This window comes from Nipponia nippon, unplaced genomic scaffold (genome assembly GCF_047370975.1).
Source record: "Nipponia nippon isolate SJK-2023a ecotype South Korea unplaced genomic scaffold, ASM4737097v1 scaffold_5, whole genome shotgun sequence".
NCBI lineage: Eukaryota > Metazoa > Chordata > Aves > Pelecaniformes > Threskiornithidae > Nipponia > Nipponia nippon.
In genome coordinates, this window is record NW_028262369.1 from 15,399,047 (window position 1) to 15,419,952 (window position 20,906).

At 53.2% G+C, this 20,906-nt stretch overlaps 1 protein-coding gene across 9 annotated transcripts in view; it reads left to right on the forward strand.

Moving 5' to 3' along the window:
* MPRIP (myosin phosphatase Rho interacting protein) overlaps positions 1 to 20,906 on the forward strand; it is an 82,637-nt gene that overhangs the window by 45,017 nt on the left and 16,714 nt on the right. For 3 of the 9 annotated variants that reach the window (XM_087734262.1, XM_087734264.1, XM_087734263.1), the window contains exons 7-15: positions 224 to 740; positions 6,729 to 6,870; positions 7,404 to 7,520; positions 10,099 to 10,155; positions 11,571 to 11,639; positions 11,866 to 11,955; positions 12,418 to 12,527; positions 16,890 to 17,475; positions 18,391 to 18,507. In XM_087734262.1, the coding sequence (XP_087590388.1) occupies positions 224 to 740; positions 6,729 to 6,870; positions 7,404 to 7,520; positions 10,099 to 10,155; positions 11,571 to 11,639; positions 11,866 to 11,955; positions 12,418 to 12,527; positions 16,890 to 17,475; positions 18,391 to 18,507 (1,805 nt within the window). Of the gene's footprint in view, positions 1 to 223; positions 741 to 6,728; positions 6,871 to 7,403; positions 7,521 to 10,098; positions 10,156 to 11,570; positions 11,640 to 11,865; positions 11,956 to 12,417; positions 12,528 to 13,475; positions 13,554 to 16,889; positions 17,476 to 18,390; positions 18,508 to 20,906 lie in introns of all 9 variants that reach the window. The other 6 variants (XM_087734267.1, XM_087734268.1, XM_087734269.1 and 3 more) reach the window with 4 other exon arrangements.

The following is a 20,906-nucleotide window of genomic DNA, read 5'->3' on the forward strand; positions in this document are numbered from 1 at the left end:
CCAACATCCCCAGTTCCCTGCAGACCATCCCACTGTCTCCATGGGCATGAAGGGTGGTCAGGGTGGAAGAGCCAAGGGTGCAAGAGGTGGCACAGCATGGGGCTGGGGCCCAGACTGTCTCTGCTCTCATTTTCTGCTTCTGTCCTGGGTGGAATCAGGGTGGTTTTTGTTAAAAGCAGAACTCAGACTTGAAACTAAGCATGGTGACTTTTCTGTCCCTTAGACGAGAGCTCCATGAACGGAGACCGGATAGACTGTGGGCGGAAGACGCGTGTTGAGAGTGGGTACTTTTCCTTGGAGAAGACCAAGCAAGACTCAAAGCTGGAAGAGCAGCAGCTGCCGCCCCCACCGAGCCCGCCCAGCCCCAGCACCCCGAACAACAGGTACAGTTATCCCAAATCACCCTCGCAGGAGCATGCCCAGCCCTTTCCTTCCCCAGGTACCCGATCAGGCGACCGAATGATTCACAGCTTCTCTCTGAACTCCTTGGACTCGAAGAGCAGTTGCCCCATGCACAAGGACTCCAGCAGCAGAGATATAGGAAGGGGAGCTGAAAAATCGGGGCGTCCCCTTTCTTTTAAAGCCAGCCGGCAGTACACCACCCTGGCCGACGTTCCCAAGGCCATTAGGATCAGTAATCGTGAGGCCTTCCAGGTGGAGAGGAAGCGGCTAGAACGGAGAACCCGGGCCCGTAGCCCTGGGAGAGAAGAAGTGGCCCGGCTCTTTGGCAATGAGAGAAGGTAAGGGATGAGTGGCTCGTCTCCTCCTTGCATGCTTGCAACGGCAGCGAGGCTGGGTCCCCGCCGCAGCCCTGGACGGAGCAGGCGGTATTTACCGGGTGAAGCCCCTTTGTATTACAGTGCTCCTGGGTTTAAGGATGCCCATCTACACCAACCAGGCGGTGGGATGTCCTTAGTAGTGCCAGCAGGCAGGTGTCACCCTGCCTGGCTGCTTTGGGGACAGCTGGCTGAGGTGGGTGATGTTCAGTGGCCATATCTGCAAGCAAGCCCACCCTCCCTGTCCCATCCCCGGCGCGGCACATGCTGGCAGCTGGCACCATTAATTAGGTTAGCTCTCTAAATGGTGTTAGTGCCGGGCGTGTTACGCAACTGCCTAATGAGCTGAGAGAGGTTTCAAAATGTCATGGCATTAATCTGGGACTGGAGAGGCGGCTGCAGTGCTGAGGCAGGGTGCAGCGGGCTGCAAAACAGCTTAGTGTGGAGGAGGACGGGGAGGGCGTCCACACGTGCACCTGCGCTGTGCACCAGCGTGCTTGGTGTTCTCCAGGCGAGGCGAAGGATGGGCTTGACTGGCCCTGGGAGACGCGCATTTGTGCTGTGAGGGCAGCAGAGCAAACCGGGAGACGGGCCCCGGGCGAGAGGGCCGCCTGCCAGTCTGATTTTCTTGCCCTGGTTTTCCTCTGGGCATGTTCTCTCTCGCACGGCTTCAGCAGGCGCTTCTCCTCTGTTTCTTCCCAGCCCCTAAAGGACTGTTTTCCAGCCTGGCTTCCTCAGGACGAGAGCTGGGAGCAGGTCTGGGGAGGGCGGTGCACCTTTGTGCCGGTGCCACCAGTTGGCAGGAGGATGCCAAACCCAGCCCAGCCTCAGCAGCATGCACAGCGAGCGCCAGGCTGGGGTTAAAGGAGAAGAGCATGGGTTTGGCTTTCTCTGCTTCAGGAATTGGGTGGGAGGAGAAGGATGCCATGCAGGTCCCCTGGCCACCCTGGCTGGGGATGAAGCTGAGCAAAGGCTGGTGACTGCTGGTTTGTAGGCTGAACTGGTGCAGCGTGTTGGCCGGGTGTAGGCTAGATTGTGTCCCCGTTGGCTTTGCTTGCACAGGACGCCCTGGCCAGCACCTGCCCCAGTGTGAGAGGATAGTGAGTTTCTCTGGTGCTGACAGTCCCTTGCTCCAGCCCCGGGGGTATCGTGCAGCACTGGGATCCGGCACCGAGCTGGGATGTGCCAGCTGAGGACAGGGAGGAGGAGATTTACAGGCAGATAACGGGGCCCGGGAGAGGATGCTGCTGCCAGAGACTGTCCTTTTTTAACGTCAGCCCCACTCATTGCCTGCTGACGGGTGCCTTTTCCCAGGGAAATTCTGTTTTTCCCAACCCAGCTGGGCTCCTAGGGCTGTTAGCAGGTTTTTATTGCTTTATCAGTATTGGCAAAAATTCCCCTGTGTCAGCTCAGGGCCTTTACCAGAGCAGGACGGGTGTAGGGAGGGGAGCAGGCACTGCACCAGGCACAGAGGTCTTGCTGCCTGTGGGGCTGAGCCCGGTCCAGCGTTTGGGAGGGGGGTGATGGCAGAGAGCAGGGCAAGGGGTCCACACCTGCCAGAGGGTTTGGCTGGGGATTGCAGCCTGCGGCACCAGAGGAGCGTGCTGTGAGCAGGGACGGCTCAGCGGGCAGTGTTTAGGGACGGGCACATTTGCTTTCTCCTCTGGTAATCTGGAAATTGGCCCCTGCGGGTGGCGTGGGTGGAGAGGCCATGTGTCCCAGAGCTTGGGTGGACTCGGCAGGGCACAGAGAGGCAGTCCAGCATTGCACCAGAGAATTAACATTCGCCAGCACCCTGCTCAGCTTGGCTTGGCTGCTTTTTAAATTTGAGTTTACTTAGTCCACATATCCCTCTCATTTTTCTCCTCCGAGCTCAGGCTGTGCTGTATGAGGTTGAGCAAATACAATAACTCACTTCCATGCTATGGGGTCAGCTTTTTCCCCTGGGTTTAACACCATTTCTAATAATCCTTCTCAGTAACCCACTAATGTGACCGGGAACACTTGCCTGAAATAGCTTGCCTATATGCCAACCCCATAGGTGCCAGCCGGGCATCGTTCAGATCGGCCTTTCATCTCAGTGCAGCCAGATGAACTTGCTCTGATTCTGTTGGTATTTTCGGCTCCTCCTCCCGTTTTCCATTTACCCACTGTAAATCGGTGTAAGTGTCAGCTATGGATGGAAAAGAACTATTTTAGGTACCCAGTGCTGCATCCTGAGTGACGGACCTGTAGGCTTAGCTCCAGATAAAGCTGGTTTTCAGGCTTCTTGTCCTGTTTCCTTATAGTAAGAGATATTACGTGACTTATGTCCAGGACTGTGCTGGAAATTTTCCACATTGACCATTTATACCTGACACTGACTCCCACGCTCCATGCAGACGTCTGAGCTCACAGCGGCTCAGAAACATGAATCAGAAAACAGGAGATAATCCCCATGATTTTGGCGCGTGTGGCAGAGCAGCGGAGTGCGAGTTCCCTCTGCTGGCACGCGGCAGGACGGGGCTGCCGGCACCACGCAGGGGGGCCCAACCGGGCCAGGGGAGAGGGTCTGTGTCCAGAGAGGTCGAGCTGTGCCTCCAGTCTCCCGTTGCAGACCTATCCCTAGGGCAAAAGAGCAGGGGCAGCTCTTTGGAAACTCCATGGATAAATCTTGAAGCCTGTTTTGCACACAAAATCACAGTGGAGAGGGCTGCAGGGACAACCTTGGATGCTGGTCCCCATATCCCAGTGGAGCTCTGCAGCTGCGGGAATAAATCCTGGCACATCTCAGGAAGGTGTCAGCAGCTTTGGGAAGGAGACCACCATCGGGTGGGGAGTCCTTGGGGTGCAGAGACCCGGAGCCCCTCCTCCGGGTGTGCGGCTGCAGGCTTACCCACCTCCTGCAAGCTCCCCAGGGAGCATTGGGATTTCTGGTTGGCAAACTTGGCTTTTCTTGCATACTTCCAGGGATGCAGCCTCTAAAACCGCAGCTTGCCCGGTTGACCCCACGTTCTGCTCACGCTGGCAAGAGTCCGCTGTGGTGTCTGCCGTATCTGCTGTAGAAGCATGGTCAGGGGGGCTGAGGAGTACTTCTAGCCTCGATAAACAGCAAAGCTGCCTGAAATAGCTTAAAAGACTTTTCTTTCTCAAATTCTTTCTCTGGAGCTTTTTGAAATGTAAGGCTGTGCTCTGAATGCTGCTTCTACCCGCAGAGAGGAGCGCCTGCTCTCCCAAGTATAGGTTTTTTTTATCTTGTATAACTATCCTCTTCATTTTTGTGGACCTTTTGGGGAAACTCCTCTTCCGTTTCCTGACACTCACTGTCTTTCTTGCTGCTAAATAATGAATGAATCCAATAAAAACAAACCCTTTCTTCCAATCAAAGAAAATCACTTTAACGATAGCTCATGCTGGTCTTTATAGCTTTTCTTCCCACTGCACACACCCCTCCACCTAACAGCCGAGATCTGCAGCTCGGGTTTAGTGGCCTGGAAAAGATTAACAGCCTGCATGGCTGAGGAACTCCTTGGGACGAGCTTTGTAGTTGAGAAAGCACTAAACTGCACCGCAGCTTTTAAAATGCTTCTTTGTACCTGTCCGCAGCCTTGTTTTGTCAACACAGAGCTGCTGTTCAGAGGGAGCAGCTCTCTCCTCGGCGCGGTGGGGAGGAGAGGAGAGCCCTTCCCCTCCCCGTCCCCCCAGAATCTCTAGCAGTAACATCTCTGAAATGTTGAGCTAATGGGAAAAAACCGATTCTTTCCTGTAATCTGGATGACATTAACCCTTGGGCCTGTGATTTGGTTGCAGTGATTTATTTTTCTCCTCCCTTTTTCAATGACGAATTACTGGAATGATTTTGATTTTGTTTTGTATGTAGATGCAGATATATAATTTCCTCTTCTGTTCATTCATTTTCCAGCCTTGTTTTCTTCCAGGTCTTGTTGCTCTCCACCTTCTCCTGCTGTGTTGCTGTGTGACGTGTCCGCCTTTACTTCGCCTGCTTCGCTACCATCTCATCTCAATCTCAAGCCGTAGAACAACCTGGTGGTGCAGCCCCTTTCATGAGAAATCAGCCTGCTTTTGATTTTGTTTTACGGTTTTTGGATGGTTTTTTTTTTCTCCTGATTTGTTTTTCTTCAGGCCTTCACCTAATAGGGCATAGACAATGTTAATTCATGGACCTCTTACTCCCTCCTAAACTGAGACTCAGAGAAGGCTCGGCCAGTGTAAAAAGGGTTAAAAAATTGTGACTCCAAAACAGTTCCCCGTCTGTCAGTGAACAGAGGACGTGGATTTATGCTCCGCAGGCTGGCTTATGTGAAGGGACATCTCGTGAGCAGAACATCCCAGGGGGACTGGGAGCTCTGTGCAAGCCCGGGATCTGCCCGCTCCCAGTCTGCGAACTGGGAGGCAGCAGGCGCTGAACAGATGTCTGTAAAAACATCAGAGATGTTTGAATTTACAAAGCAAAGTCTTCCCCACTGATTTTGTCCTTTCCTCTTTGGTTGTGGGCTTCAGCGCCCGGTCCTGGCAGCCTGGCTCTGAGCAGCAGTGGGGTCCCCCAGCCCGCCGGGGGATGTGATGTGCTGAGACTGTTCATCTCATTTATGGAATTCGGTGGAAATGTTGGTTGAAAACTGAACATCTCATGTTTTTTGAGTCTTTAACCTGCTGTTCCTTTCTGTGGGAAGTGTTAAAAGTGTTTTTCTGGATAACCTGTTTCCCTTCCTGTGGTTGCCATTGTGATTTTCATGCACATTAGAGGTTCACACAGAGCAAGCAGCCCTGAGTTTAGATGCGGCACGCGTGAGTCCACATTTTGTGTCCAGAACCCACCTGGATTGAGCTTTTTGGGGAGGTTCGAAACTGAGCTTTAAACCTCACAGCTTGGAGCTTAGGTGGCGTGTGTGTTGGTGGTGGGTTATTGCTTCACGTTCCGAGGTTGTGATTAAAGACCTGAGGTTGCTACTTGCCTGAACCCCCGGGCGAGCAAACTTAGACACCAGCAGGTCCTTTGAAAATTCCAGTATTTCCTCTCCTGTGGGTCAATGAGCAGCTTTTCATGCTGAAACAGCGCTTTTAATTCCACCTGCAAAGGCCTGTTGTTTGCTCGTTCTTAGGAGCATCCCATTTGGGTTTGGTCCGGGGTTGGCTCCTGCTCCATGCACATCTCTTCATAGTTCTCCTCCGTCCTCAGAGACATGTGTGCCATGGTGTGATGGGCACTGAGGCGGTGCCTGAGAGCCCAAGTTGTGCTCCCTGCTGTCCATACCGGATTTGTAGACCAGTTTGAGAGGAGGGTAGAGCCCCAGGGTTTTGCAGGGGGTGCCCTGCTGTTCCTGCACAGGGTGCTCCTCATCTCCTCATGCCTCTTCAGCTGGTGCACCCTGCAAGGCAGACCTGTTGTCTGGAGGCACCTGCAGACACTCCTCACTCAATGCAATCCTGTGGATGTAGGGCTGAGTTTTTACAGGGTATATCTATTGCAGTGAACACGCAGGGTGACCCATAGGTACCTGTTACCTCTGCACCCCAGCTTGATCTGATGTGTCCGCTCTGTGGCCTGGGGGGCCATCGATAGCTGGAGTGCTAGAGAGTAAAGCCAAAGCTTAAGCCAAAGCTGCTCAATAATCCCTGCTTCTCAAAGGGCTGTAAAATTTACAAGTAAAAAGTTATTGCTGGTTTTGCAAGGGTTTTCTAGATATTTAAGAAGATACTATTTGTGGAGCTGAGTAGTGTGAGGTTTTTTCCCCACTTTGGCTGCAGGTAAAATGGTGCATGTCAGATCGGGGTGTTTTGCCCTGGATTTGTGCATGCTAGAGCTTGCAGAGAAACAGGGACAGCCAGGTGTGCATGAACACTGGGTCGAGCAATTCTGCAGCCTTAAATTTGTGGGATTGTACAGTTCAGCGCAGTTGCTGTTCTTGTGTTTAAACCGGCTCTGGTTTCCCCTTTCTCTCTGTTTTCCAGGCGATCCCAGGTAATTGAAAAATTTGAGGCATTAGATATTGAGAACGCGGAGCACATGGAAACTAATGTGTCGGCCAGTGCTGCCCTTTCCAGTGAGACGCGGCAGGGCAGGAGCGAGAAGAGGGTTTTCCCACGGAAACGGGTACGCTGCTCAACCAAGGTCTCGTGGTGGGGTTTGGAGGATGGCACCGGGGATCCAGCAGCCTAGGATAGAGGGTTTAGCTATAGGGTTTGTCCCTGGGTGGAGCAGGGGATCTGGAGTCGCAGGCAGGCTCATGCAGGAGCCAAACCACTGTGTGTGCTCAGTCTGTGCAGGTTTGCTGCTTGCTGCTCTGCTCCCTTGGCCCAGCTGCAGATCACGGTGGAAAATCAGGCTGTCTTTTCTCCTTCCTGCAAAACAGAAAGAGGGAAACTTCAGATCTGGCATGGCAGGACACATCAGGATGGGGTGAAGTAGCAAAAGAAACAGGCAGTCTTGAGAGTCCCAGATACGCTTAGATATATTGGGAACAAATTAATGCCTGAGAGGACAAAAAAAATGTATTGCCAATGAAATGACAGTTGTTCTGAGCCTGAGATGCCCCTTAAATACATGGATTTTTATGCCGTGAGCCAAGAGAGTGGGACTTGCTGTCCTAGTTCCTGCGCTAATCTGGGCTAACGCTGTTTACACAGGACTTCACTTGCGAAGGTGCAGCTGTGGGCTCCATCCTGGATGTGTCTGCGTCTCCTCTGTCCCCGCATCGCCGGGCAAAGTCGCTGGACAGAAGGTCCACGGAGTCCTCCATGACGGTGAGCCTCCAGGGCCGTGTCCGCTGCCTTGGGGCAGGATGTGAGAGGCCCTTCCTGGGCAGGTCTGGTGAAAACTTTACTGTGCTGCTTTCCCCATAGGCAGCATGTAGGACATAGGATACGCTCAGATTCAGAGCAGGTTTCAGTGACTTGGCTTCACACTTCACACTTGGCGTGTTAAGGAGAGCTAGCACGTGTCCTGGCTTTCTAATGATGCTTCCTTGATGTTTATGCAGTTGCAAGTGGGTGTCAGTGGGACGAAGGCTGTGAGGAAGGGCTGAACCCGCCCTCCTGAGCTTTCCTCTCTGCGTATTTCAAATGCTCACCAGACCTGGAGGCGAACAGGACAGAACAAACACAAAATGCTCTTCTCTCACTCACCACCCTTCTGTAGGAACAAAATAAATACACTTGCTAATCTCTCAAAAAGGTTACACAACCATTGTAAATAGGAGCTGCATTTTTCGTGGATGGACAGCTTCTATTCAAGGACTTCTCAGAAAAATGCAGTAGCTTAGTGTTTCTGTAGTGGCTTTTCAGGTAGACTTGTACAGCCATCACAGTGATTTTTAAATTCTTGATGGTAATAAAAAGGTGCAAGAAGCGCACGTTAAGTGGCGATGCACATCGTCTAATGAAGGCAAGAAAATTATGCAGTCAGTGGGAAGAAAACCTTTTCCTTACGTTAAATACGCCTTTATTGTGCCACTCCTGCTATAAAAGTAGCAACATAAGAAAAACCTGCATGCCTGTTGGCTTGCAACCATGATTGCAAGACTCTCCCCTGCCCGTTGGGTTCACTGTGTCAGATCAGATCGGTTATCTGTCAGGACAAAAGCCAAGGGAGAGTTCATGCCTTGTTAGGTTCCATGGATTACAACAGAGCTGTGGCTTGTGCTGCATGAATATCTTTTCCATCAAGTGCTTCATCTGTGTTTGGTGTCTAATGTCTACACCCTTCAGTGGCAGCTGGTCCCAAACTTTTCGTGCTTCAGCAGCTTTGCAGGTTCAGGCAAAGCCTGTGCTCTCCTGCCTGCCGAGCACTCGGAGGAAGGCAGAGGGGTTTCTGTGGAGGAGCGAGACCTGCAGGAGAAACCTTCCTGCTCTGGGTGCTTCTGTAGTGTCTCGCTGCAGCCCAGTCTGAAACCTGTATATACTGCTTAGCCGCATCTTTCCTTTCTGGCTGCTTCTACACCTTTGCTTAAACTTTAAGGAAACTAAGAAGTTTAGTAAAGTAGCATGAATGCTGCTAAGGAGGGATTTATCTGCTTTTGCAGAAGATTCTTGCCCTGTGCTTCTTCCCGGTTGATAAATAACAAGCCCATGAACAACTGTAACACTTGCACTACTTCTGTTTTACCTTCTCTGCAAAGTGCATGGTTGGGGGCTGGTTATTTTTGATCCGAAATGTAGATCCTTTGCTTGACGCTCTCCTGTTGTACCAGAAAGAGCTTAAACAGGACTCAGACCCAGGGACCATGATCCCACCTGCACTTTGACAGAGGAGAAGCAGGCAGGTGGGGGTATCGCTCTCTCAGGGTAAATTAGGGCTGAGATTAGAATGCCCAGCTCTCATATAGCCTGCATCAGAGGTGGATGTAGTCATTGCAAATGCAATTTTCTCTATAGTTCGTTCATGGCTTATCACTGCCTCGTCAGCAAGTCCTGGTGGAGCTCAGTGGGTTTATTGCCTGCAGCCGCATCACAGCCAGGGCTGCTCAGGCTGGCATCTGTCCACTCCCTCTTCCGATTCTCTAAGGCTTTGGGAAGGGCAAGGTGGCATTTACTTTCCCATGCATTTTTATGGAGCAGGGCTGGGTTCCCACCACTGTGGGAGGACTCAAATGTAGGATGTGCCGCCCCACAGCATAGGTTTGATTGAATAGGCTTCCGGACCCAGTTTTCCATTGCTCCCCTTGCTATAGCCCGTTTCAGATGCTACAGCTGCATTTCACACACTGCTGTCCTTCTCCACTCTGCAGCACATGGAGCAGCTGGAGGAGCTCAGCCTCGAGGGAGCGAAAGCATTTCCACCACATCCTTCCCTGCGCACGGGCCGGGCTGGGAGGAAGGGCTGGCGGGAGTTATCCCACGCTGTCTTGGTTGCTTTTCTCAGAGCTTCAACATCCTGATGCACCCGCTTTGGAGGAAAGAGCAGGTGTCATTTGGGTGGTGCAGTGCTTGGATTCCTTGTATTTTCAGCCTTGGGAACTCAGCCTTGTTTAGAACCCTGCAGCTTTGCATGAATAGCACATCGTTTTTCCTTCGTAGTATATAATAGAGGGACAAAACTGCCTGCAGTCTTGCTAATTCCTTGCTTCTCCTTCCTCTGTAAGGCTGGTGTTAACAGTAGGAAATTGCAAGAGAAGTGCTAGAAAGGGGACAGCCTGAATAAACCATACAGTGCGTCTCTGTTCCTCCTGGGAGCAAACGTTTAGCTCCATGCAGTATAATGATCCAATTTAACTGTTGCTGGTCTCTTTTATTGCTGCGCTGTGTTTTATCAAGCTGCTGCTGTTGTCTGCTGGGTGCGGACGCTTCCACCCTTCCCTCTGATCACCTCTCTCCTTTCTTGCAGCCTGACCTGCTGAACTTCAAGAAGGGCTGGTTGACAAAGCAGTATGAGGACGGGCAGGTGAGTCCGGGGGAAGCTCTGCCCTTCGCGTCGGTCTTCAGTGCTGTGGTCGGTCCTGGTTTCTGGCAGCTGACGCTCACTCCGATGTCCTGGCTGTGCAGGCTGCGCGTGGGGCTGCTCTCGGCACTGACGAAGCCCCGATGTCCTTGCAGGGTAGATCAGTATTGGGCTGTGCTCCAGATGGGAGAAACCTGATGTAGGCGCTTGGGCAGAGCAGCAACAGGGAATTTGTACAACTCTGGAGCCAGGCAGCAGTAGTTGTGTGCAAGCCCTCTGCAAATGGTGTTTGTCTTGGAGCGAGAAGAGCTGGTGGTCTGTCCTGGGGAGGTTTCAAAGCCCCACAGCTGGATATCGTGTCATGGGTTTCTAGGGAGCCGGGGCAGCTTGGATAGCAGCACTGGTTTCGTGTTCCCGTTCTCCATTAGTCTCATCTCCCTTGCGACCCAGCAACCTCTTTGGCGTCAGTAATGAGGCTCAGATAAGGTCTCCTGAGCGCCGGGGAAATGGCAAGGCCAAGAAATAAATAAATGCCTCTGAGCTGACACTGAGGTAAGCAGCCGCTGCTGCTTTCCTCTTGTCTGTTCCCGGAGGGATGGCGGGATGTGCTGCTCTATTGGAGCCTTAGAGACGAGCACTGATGCCGAGGCGGCATGGGTGCCCTGACTGTTTGCAAACTGCCCCTTCCTTGGATTTCCTTCCCTCCCGCTCAGCCCATCGAGGCAAAATGAGGGCGATTTGCCCAGGCTGTGAGCACCGTGGCCTGGGCTCTGCTGCAGGTACCTGCTAGTGCTTTGGGCCCTGGGGCCAAGGGCACGTCTGTAGGCAGCCAGAGGGGGATTCGGCTGCTGGAGCAAGTGCTTTATTAACTGAAAGCTGCCTTGGGTAAGCCTGTGCCTCGCTTCGAGCGTGCAGAAGGCATATTTGTGTAGAGTAAGGGCCAGGAATAGGCTCCAACTCAATTTCTAGGTACTGCAGATAAAACATGAGTGTTTTACTGCTTTTTTTTTTTTTTTAAGTTCCCTCCAAGGCTTTAGGTGCAGCTACTAAAAGCATTGTCTTGCCAGTGGAGCTAATGGGAAGGCTCCACCTGCCCCTGTGGCTCTCGCGATGTTTCACCGTCACATACAGGGTTGGTGCCATTGAGGGTCCAGTGCTCTGCCAGTGTGGCAGCGCTGGGGACATCAGAGTCCTGGTGGTGCAAACCATCACTGTATCCCTTGCGTTACTGCCTGTTCGGGTCTCCTTTTCCCCCCGGGAGGGCCTCTCGGTGAAGCCGGGCGTGGAGCTGGGAGGAGAGAGGCTGCGAATTGCCTCCCTGTGGGGCATCTCTGCCAAGTGACCTGTGACGAGCTGCCCAGGCTCCATTGGTGGGGAAGGAGCAGGATTGTAACTGCCCCGTCCTTGTTGTTTCCTAGTGGAAGAAGCACTGGTTTGTGCTGACTGACCAGAGCCTGAGATACTACCGGGATTCGGTGGCAGAGGAGGTAAGTGTCTTCCCCATCAGCATTCAACCCATCGCTCTGCATCCAGGTGAGCCCCAGGTGCTCACAGACTGACCCCGGGCAGGTTGTCTTCCCAGATGCCGAGGTCCTGGAGCATCACTCTTCAGGGCTTTGTGCTTCTCGAGGACCTGCTGCGTGCCTCCCTGCGAGTCCACCACGCTTTGGGGTTGCAAAGCATTAGGGCTTATTTTACCTCTTCCCTCTCCAGGCAGCTGACCTGGATGGAGAAATCGATTTATCCACATGCTACGATGTTACTGAGTACCCGGTTCAGCGAAACTACGGCTTCCAGATCCACGTAAGGAGAATGTGGGGAGGAAGAAGAGTCCGGCTGCAGGACAGCCGATGGGGCTGCTCATGCTGTGCCACTGCTTGGGGTTGCTTGTCCATGGCAAGGGAAACATCTCCCCAAACACCTAAGAGAGGCCACCCGGCATCCCCCACAGTGCTCAGAGAGCTACGGCCTTGGGTTTGAGAGCCAGTTTTTTGGTGGTTCACAAAAAATGGAGGGGGAAAGGGAAGGTTTTGTCTCAGCCTTAGGGTCTCAGCTACAGCAAAACTAGCCTGATTGCTGAGAAACGCTAATTCCCACCGCGAGCGTGCTGGGGGGATGGAGGGGCTGGGTATGACCTCTGCGCAGCCGGCGAGCAGTGCCCCAGCACTGAGTGCTCGGGGCTGGGTGCAGGGTGGTACTGGGGGGGCTGGGAAGGTGCTGGTGGGTGCAATCAGCTGCTCTGAGCCGGTCCTCCTCTCTCCCTAGACGAAGGAAGGGGAGTTCACCCTCTCCGCCATGACGTCGGGCATTCGCCGCAACTGGATCCAGACCATCATGAAGCATGTTCGCCCTACCACTGCTCCTGATGTAACAAGGTAAAGGGGGGAGTTTAGCAACCCCTGTAGCTGTCTGGTTTGCTCTGCAGGAGTAACTCTTCCCTTATCCCCTTTCTTTCCTCTTTCTGAGCCTGTCCGTTCCTGGAAGCTGCGGCTCTTTCTCACATCCCTCTCTCTGGGCTTAATTTGGATACACTTTGTGGGAATGCTGATATGCTGAGTTACTCTTAATGCGTGCAGATTTCAATGAGGGTTGAAAATGTGGCTTTAATTTGTGCATAGGAATATGAAATACTGTTCCTATATCAAGGCTCCTCTGGATTCCCACCAGGTATTGTGAAACCACTTGGATTCAGTTGTGCTGGGTTCTCCCTTTCCTCTGGCTACTGTTCAGCACGAGCTGCCCATCCCCTCCGCGGGTCACGGCAGCACGAGCCCAGGGTTCAATTTAGAAGCTGTTTGGCTCTGATATATTTTAAACTCCAGCCAGCAAATCGTCTTCCCTCCTCTTTTGATCTTCCAGATAGCTGCCGCAGCTCATTCCCCTTATGCGTTAGTAATGCTCGCGTCTCCTCCTGCCGTCAGTGCCAGAGGAAGGGACCCCCCGCTTCACAGAGTACCTTCTGTGAGCGCTTGCGGCTGCGGGTAAAGGGTGTTTGACCTCCTCACAGCTAACCGCGCCAGCCACACTCGTAGGAGCCACCTCTTACAGGCTTCGTGGACACGGCCGCACCATTAACTCCGTCTCCTGTCCTTCCCGTAGCTGCAACGAGCAGGTTTTTGCCAGGTTTGTCCCCGCATTGATGGAATGGCTCTTCTCACCTGGTGCTATGACCCGGAGATGCTCCAGCCTCTCCTTCCCCATCCCGCTTGGCACTCGGCCACCATTTCCCAGCCCTGCCCGAGCTCTGGTGGATCTCGTGGGGGTCTCGGGGGAGCCACCTCTCTCCTCACTCCTTTGTATGTTTGATTTCCATGCAATCCCAGGAAAAACTTCTCTTTGAAACTATCCGTGCTGAAGCCCAGGTTGGAAAACTGTGTTCTCTCCTGTATTAACGTTTTGTGGTTTGTATATCTTGTGATTCACTGCATGCTCCTCCTTTTCTGCACCTCGGATGGGAAGCCCTGCAGTTTCCATTTATTTTTCTTTCTCTTCCCCCCTGCCCTTTTTTTTTCTTTAAATAAAAGCCAGAGAGAAGGGAAGAAGCAACCTGGTTTTGACACTTGATTTCCCCACACTGGTATCTTCCGATGTGACTAGATATGAAGATGAAGACCAAGGAAATTTGAGGGGACCTCTCTGCCTTTAAAGAGCCAGATATATTTATAGCCTAATAGGTTACTGCAGCACAATAGTCCTGTGCTCTGCATCTGCTCTGAGCCCAGGCAAAGTGGTTTGACTTGGCTTATCCCAGTGAGAGGGTCCAAGTGCAGGTACCAGTTGGGCAGTAACTTGTTACGCTGCATAAATAGACCGGGAATCTCAATCTTGAGCTGGTCACGTTGCTGAGGAGTTGTTGCTGTGAGCTGAAGGGCTGTGCCGCACATGCAGTGGGGCTGTGTTCATCTGGTGCCTGCTTGCAAGCCCTTTGCCGCGGCGCGTGGGTGCGTGTGGTATCCCAGCCTGTTCCGTCTGGCTTCAGGCACATCATTAACATCCGCACCCGGAAAGCAGCTTGTGGATGAGGCTGCTGGAAAGCCGAAGGACAGACTGCCAAAGGCTTGTGATGGAGAGGTGGCAATGTCTGCACAGCATGGCTGGGGTGCGAGAGGGACGTTAGTCTGGATGCTCCGCTGTGCTGGGAGGGCAGCAGTGTTCACCCTGTCCCCAGAGCAGGTCCAACTCCACACGCTCCTGCAGCCCCCCACTGCGTCTCGTTAACCTGCTGCCATGTCTCCACCAAGCCAAACACTCGTTTTCTCGGTTACTCAAGTCCTAATTACTGTTTATATTGCTGCATGTGTCAGCACCCGGGGCAGGGGGCAGGTGCTGCACTGCTCCCTGCCCTCAGCAGTGCCCTGCAATCTGCAGAGGCACTAATTACACTCTGCTAAGGATGACCACGCAGATATAAACTACACACAAGAAAGAAGGTGGCTGCTTCAGTGCTGAGTCCTTGTTCAGCTCCCAACCCCAGTGAGGCTGAGTTCCCCAGTGCCCCCCCAATTCCCTGCAGCCTTCACGTGCTTCTTGCACGCTGTGGCAGCATGCTCGGCTCTCAGCTTGCACCAGTCCCACAGCCATCTGCATTAGAAAAAAAACCTTTTTGTTTTGACCTATAAATACCATTACAAGGCAAAGACCCCCTCTCCCATGTGATGTGAATTAATTTGTCTGGGATGGAGGAGATGTGAAATGCTTGAGCAGAATTAATAGCCGTGGGGCACTTGTGGGAGATGAAACGAGAAACTTCGGGTCAGTCTTCTCAGTCTCTTAACTCAGTTCCCAGCAGCCGTCCCTCTGCTCCCTGACACACATCCCATGCCCTTTGGAAAGCAGCAGAGGAGAAATGAGCTTGCGAGAGATGTCACCGCTAGAAATGCCGAGATTCTTCCATCTGGTGTTTAGAGCAGCATAATTTCCGTCTCTCAACGGCGTCCAAGGGGCCCCAGGACCCCCTTTTTTCCTAGCTCCCTTCTCCGTTTTAAGACTCCATCTCATCCCCACTTTCCTTATTTAAAATGCAGCTGTAATCACTAACTGACTCCAGATTGAGTGCCTGGCTTCGGAGTCATGCAATATCTTCTAGTGGTTGAGGAGTGAGGAGGTTTCATCGTGGTGCCTTTTGGGTTTATTTTATTAGCTGCAAGTGACAGAGCTGAAGAAGGAATTATCTCCAAGCTGGTTTTAGCCTGTAACTGCCAGAGTTTCTTGAAACCCAGCTCTACTGAGCCTGTGGTTTGATCGTGGATGAAAGTGCATCGGAAGATACTAGCCCTGGACCCATGCAGAGTCATCTCTTCTGCTCCATTCTTTGTTTTGGGAACATGCACATACATGAGGTTGTTGGCTGCGGGAGCTGGGGTGTGTTACCAAGGCGGGAGGAGAAGCCGTGCTGCTGCTGCTCCCTCCCAGTCACGGCAGTCTCGGTGCATGTGGTCCTGTGGGTCAGAGCCCTGTTAGCGGTTGTTTGCCTGCAGCGAAGGGCCCGGGGAGCTGCTTCCAGCTCTTCCCACTGTGCCCTTCTAGAAAGCTTGTCAAGGCTGTGCTGGAGGCTGGAGCCCGAGGAGACGCTGGGGTTGTGCTGGAAGCAGGGACAGCCAGGAGTCAGCCGGAGCAGCAGGGCTGTGCCTCAGGAGGCATCTCGGGGGCTTCTGATAGCAAAGAGGGTTCAGCAAATGCCTGCCACTCCCTCGGGACGGGCTTCCTCTGCAAACTTAGCATACTGCTGTTTTCTTTTTTAATTTTGATCTGCATGTTACAAGGCTGGCATGTCTACATTTAATAAGCTAATACTGCATTATGGATTATCTGTAGGTTGGAAACAATATTGCCTTCCCTTATTCACTTTCCCTGCTTGACGAGTATGTCTTCCCTCTCAACCCACCACCCTCTAACTCAGCACTAATGATCATTCCTTGCTTGAGAAATCAGCATTTTCAGTGACTTCCGTGGTGTATTGAATAACTCTTGCTCTCCTTGCTGCACCAACAACTGCACGTATGGCGTGCAGGCCCCATGCCGGGGTGGCTGCCCGCGCTGCCCACAGGGCTGGTTTCCCCGGGGGAGATCTGTGCCTTCAGTGCAGATAGTGGCACGGAGAAGTTTTCAACCCATTAATACCCCGACTTTGCTAAGCTCGAGGAAAACCTTCCCCCTGTTACGCAAGACCTCTGGGAGCTGCTCATTGCTTCTCCACCCCGCAGCTCTGAAGCCAGACTGACTTTGGTGGGACTGGTGGCATCCTCCCCGCAAGCACGTGACTATGGCCGTATCTACCGGCGTGTGTGCATGGAGCCCCGCAGATGGGGAGGTGGGCGGCAAGCCACCCGGCGGGCACTGGAGGAGCTTTTGAAGCTTCTTCCCCGCCTGGCAGGACGGTTCAGGGTCACTGCCTTGGCCGCGGGTTGCTGCTGTGTCGTGGTCGCCGGCCCTGGGGCGGCTGCCGAGGAGGAGCGAGATCGGGATCAGCTGCTCTCCAGGGGCCGGGGGGTGCCCAGGAGCAGCCGGGGCCGCTTGCATCAAGGCTTTGCACACCAGCGTGACCCTGGGGAAGGGCAGCGGTGGCTCCTGCGCCTGAGAGGCGACGGGAGATGGAGGGGCAGGGGGTCACCCACGTGGCATTGGCTTGGGCTTCCAGCAGCCCCTTTCCACCCAGCTCTTCAAGGCATGCATGGGAGCGCCTGGCCGTCTTGAGTACCCACTGACACTTTCCTTCACCCCTCTCTCTGTCCTCACAGCTCTCTGCCGGAAGAGAAAAGTAAAACAAGCTCTTCCTTCGAGACCAGTCCAAAGCCGAGCGAGAAGCCGGATGTGGAGCAAGCTGAGCTGGACCCGGAGCAGAAGCGGAGCCGTGCCCGGGAGCGCCGGCGAGAAGGACGGTCCAAGACGTTTGACTGGGCCGAATTTCGCCCCATCCAGCAAGCCCTGGCGCAGGAGCGTGCAAATGCTGCAGACTCCTCCAAGAGCGGCTCTGCCGCCTTCTCCAGGGACACTGGTGCCACTGACGCCGACCCGGGAGAGCTGGAGCGGGAGCGGGCCCGGCGGCGGGAGGAGCGGCGCAAGCGCTTCGAGGTGATCGATGCTGTGGACGGGGCAGGGTCAGAAGAGGCGCTAAGGATGGAGGTGGATCGGATCCTGCCCGTCCCAGCGGACATCAAACCACAGAACGTCCATGTGGAGATCGAGCAGCGCTGGCACCAGGTGGAGACCACCCCACTACGGGAGGAGAAGCAGATCCCCATCGCGCCCCTGCACCTTGCCCACACTGAGGACCAGGATGAGGGGCTGACAAAGCAGCACTTGACCACGCTGCTGGAGAAGGAGGTAAAACGGGGTGCGTGGGGTGCAGGCTGCCTGGCAAAATGGCCTTCAGGCCACTGCAGGAACTGTAGGAAGGCTGAGCAAGGCTTAAAAAAGCTGCATTTATGCCTGCTTCGTAATAGCAACGAGTGGGGATGCTGTAGGGTCCCCTGGGGAGCTGGCAGGGCACAGATCCGTGTCCGTTCCCATACAGCTCTGCCGGCAGCTTTCGTGTTCCCATGGCTGCAGAAAGGGCTGTTCTTGCACAGGTGTACTTCGTTACCCTCTCCCAGCCTACACTTTTGTTGGTTGTTAGCCAGCCGGCCTCTGATGAAATGGGTACAATTGATGCGTATTAACCAGACTCTAAAATCAAGCTCATAATTCTGTGTGCCTCTGCAGCTGTAGAGATTTGTGTCTGCAGTTATATCTACAAAACTATAAACTGGCTTGGATTACAGCACGCACCACAAAGGTTCCCTTTTTGTGGAGCCTACATCAAGCAATCTTACGATTTTAGGAAAAGAATGGTGGAGACTCAGCTCGCTTGGAAGAGGTCCACACCTGGGATAACAAAGGTTGTTGTTAGTTGGGATTAAGGTGTATTAGCAGGGATGAAAGGGGTGCAGGCATGGAGCAACCGGGAGTATCACCAATCTGAACCGGGCTGGGATTTGCCTGGATCATGCCTGGCACGAGCTGGTGCTGTTCATCCTTTGCCGCAGTGAGCTTTACGAATTAAACTAATGCAAAACTTAATTCTGTCAGGGGGGAGGGATTTTGCCTGGCAAAATGAAATCCAGATCCCAGAGCAGGGCAAAGCAGCGGTGCCATCAAAAGCCCCGTTTGTTGTGCTCTATGTCCCCTCCAAGCCGCTTGCTCCTTATGGCCGACCCCCTGCCCACTCCCTGGACGCTGTCTTTCTTTGTGTCCCTCCAGCTGGAGCAGAAGCAGAAGGAGGCCCTGGAGCTCCTGGAGCAGAACCGGCACCTGCAGGACCAGCTGAAAGTGGCACTGGGCCGGGAGCAGAGCGCCCGGGAGGGCTACGTGTTGCAGGTAGGAGAGCGGGAAGGAGAAAGAAATCCATCATCCACTGTGCCTGAGGGGCACCCTGGTGGGCTTCAGTCCAGGGTGTTTGTGGGGGCATCCTGGTTGACGCAGAGATGTGCACCACTGAGTGGGCTCAGAGAGATTTGACCTTCTTGCAAGTATTGCTAATTCTGTAGCCTTACCAGGATCATCTGCTTAACAAAACCTCTGATCTGGGATGCAGTAGACAGAAGATAGCATTACCTACTGGCGTCCCCGAGGGAAAACAAAAGACAGCCATGGCAGACAGATGGGGCCTCAGCAAAGTCCACGTCTGATCCATTCCATACTGTGTTTGCCTATGCAACAGCTGTTTCCCCCTTTCTGTGTCCCAGATATTCCCCTCAGGCAGTGGGGTGCACATAAGGCTTTCTAAGCATCTTGTAGCCCAGCAGTTGCTCCTGGCCAGGGAGTTTGTGTGGCAGTTACATGGGCAAACACAGCACATGCAGGTGTATCTCCCGGGCCCATTCCCTGCAGCCAGAGCGGGATTTGCACCAGGACGACCTGTTGTTTTGGATCATTTTGGTGGTTTTTTCTGTTACAAGATGCCTTTCCTCAGTAAAGCCTAGAAGCGTGTTTTAGAGGTTCTGGCAAAAGAGACGGGAGAGTCTCTTGGAAAGCCTTTCCTCCCCTCCTCCAAATAAAGCGGACTTTTTCCAGCCCTTCCTCTGGGAGCATCCATGCCCAGAGGAGCCGTAACGCCTGCAGGGCAGCTTCTGGCTGCTCTCATGGGTCCATAGTCCTGTTTTGTGCAGGGGCAGCATTTTGACCTGCTCAAGTCTACTTGGCCAGACTGGCTCTGGATTGAAGTGGCTGTGTGTGGCCGCACACTGCGCTCCCATGGCAGCAAACCCGGTGTCGATGCTGAACCTTGTGTCCTTATTTCTCACGGGAGAAATTTCCCTGAAGAAGTTGCACAGGCAGTGGAGCCAGCCCAGGTAGAGGGGTATCTTGCCTTCCTTGCTGGTGATCTCCTTGGAGGAGTTATTAATGCATTTATTTCTGGAGTCCCCAAGCTGACAGTGCTTCCTTGGAGGAGTTCCATTATCACTTGGCAGTGTTGGAAGAGTAACTAACTCCTGCTTCTCTGGAGCAAAGGCATCCGACCTCCCTTTGCCTGGAGCTGGAAAAATCAGGGAGTGGGGCTGAAAGCTGGGTGCTGAACCCACTGTCAGATTGGCCGTGTTGAAGGTGGCCGTAGCGCCTCGATACGAGGAGGGGGAGCAAGAGGCAAAGTCTGCAGAAGGGCTGAGCAAATCATTGCTGCAGTGAGAAGTGACCCAAACTTTGACCTATAAGTTGGAGAGGGTTTTTTGAAGGGTTGGAGACTTTTGCTTGCTCCAGTCTAATTGTTCTGGGGATTTCCCTTATGTTTCCCTGGGAGCAGAGGGATTAAAGTCCTGTTGCAGAAAGGAGTAACCCCACCAAACCCTGCTGGGGTGGAGGGAGTGGAATCACAGGGGGGGTTTCTGCAGTCCCGGACTGTGAGCAAACATCACAGCATTTTTTTTTTTTATGGACCTTCTGAATTTCATGTGCCCCCCGCCTCCATCATACCTAATTTTGGAGAGTTTCCTACGTTGTCTGTGGGGAGAGACGATGGAGGAGCCTGACTGCTGCCAGCCCATCCCTCCTGAGCTGTCCGGGGGGCACCAACCCTTCCTTGGCAGCATGACCAGCTCCGTACGGACCCCCCAAGCACTGCCCCAACATAAAAGAGGCTGCACGTTTCGTAAGGCAGCCGCTGAGATAGATACCCACCCCGATGCATGTGCCGTGCACCGAAGCCTCTCCGGCCTCGTGTAACCCCTCTCTCGCTCTGAGCTTCCTCGGGACAGGGCACCCCAACTTTGAACCCTACTGGGAGAAATGGCGGGGGCTCCTGCTCCTCACAGACAGACTGGAGACGTCCCCCATCTCCGGTCACGGTGGGAGGGAGGGGTCACGTACTAACCTGTCCCGGGCAGATGTTCTTGCATGTTTTTGGTGTAAAGCATGAAATTTAACTTAACATAACTGAGTGTCACATCTGTGGGCTTTCCTTATCAGCAACCAGAGTACAGCAAGGCAGGCCAAATTCCTAGGCTTAATGCTGTGCTTCTCTCGCCTCTTCCTGTCTGTGTATTTTTTTAAAGATACATAATTTCTGTCGCCTTTTGCATGACTCTCTCTGTGAGTTTTCTCTTTGCATGCTACATTGCTTTGGTTTGAATCTCACAAAGGTTGGTTTCATTTATTTTACATTCTCATCACACCTTTTCCCTCCCTTCACTTGTCGGGCTTTTTATTTTGTCCTTTGTTGGTTTTTTTTTTGCAGGTAGAGAAATTAGATCCTCCCTAATCTTAAACTTTAGCATAACAAC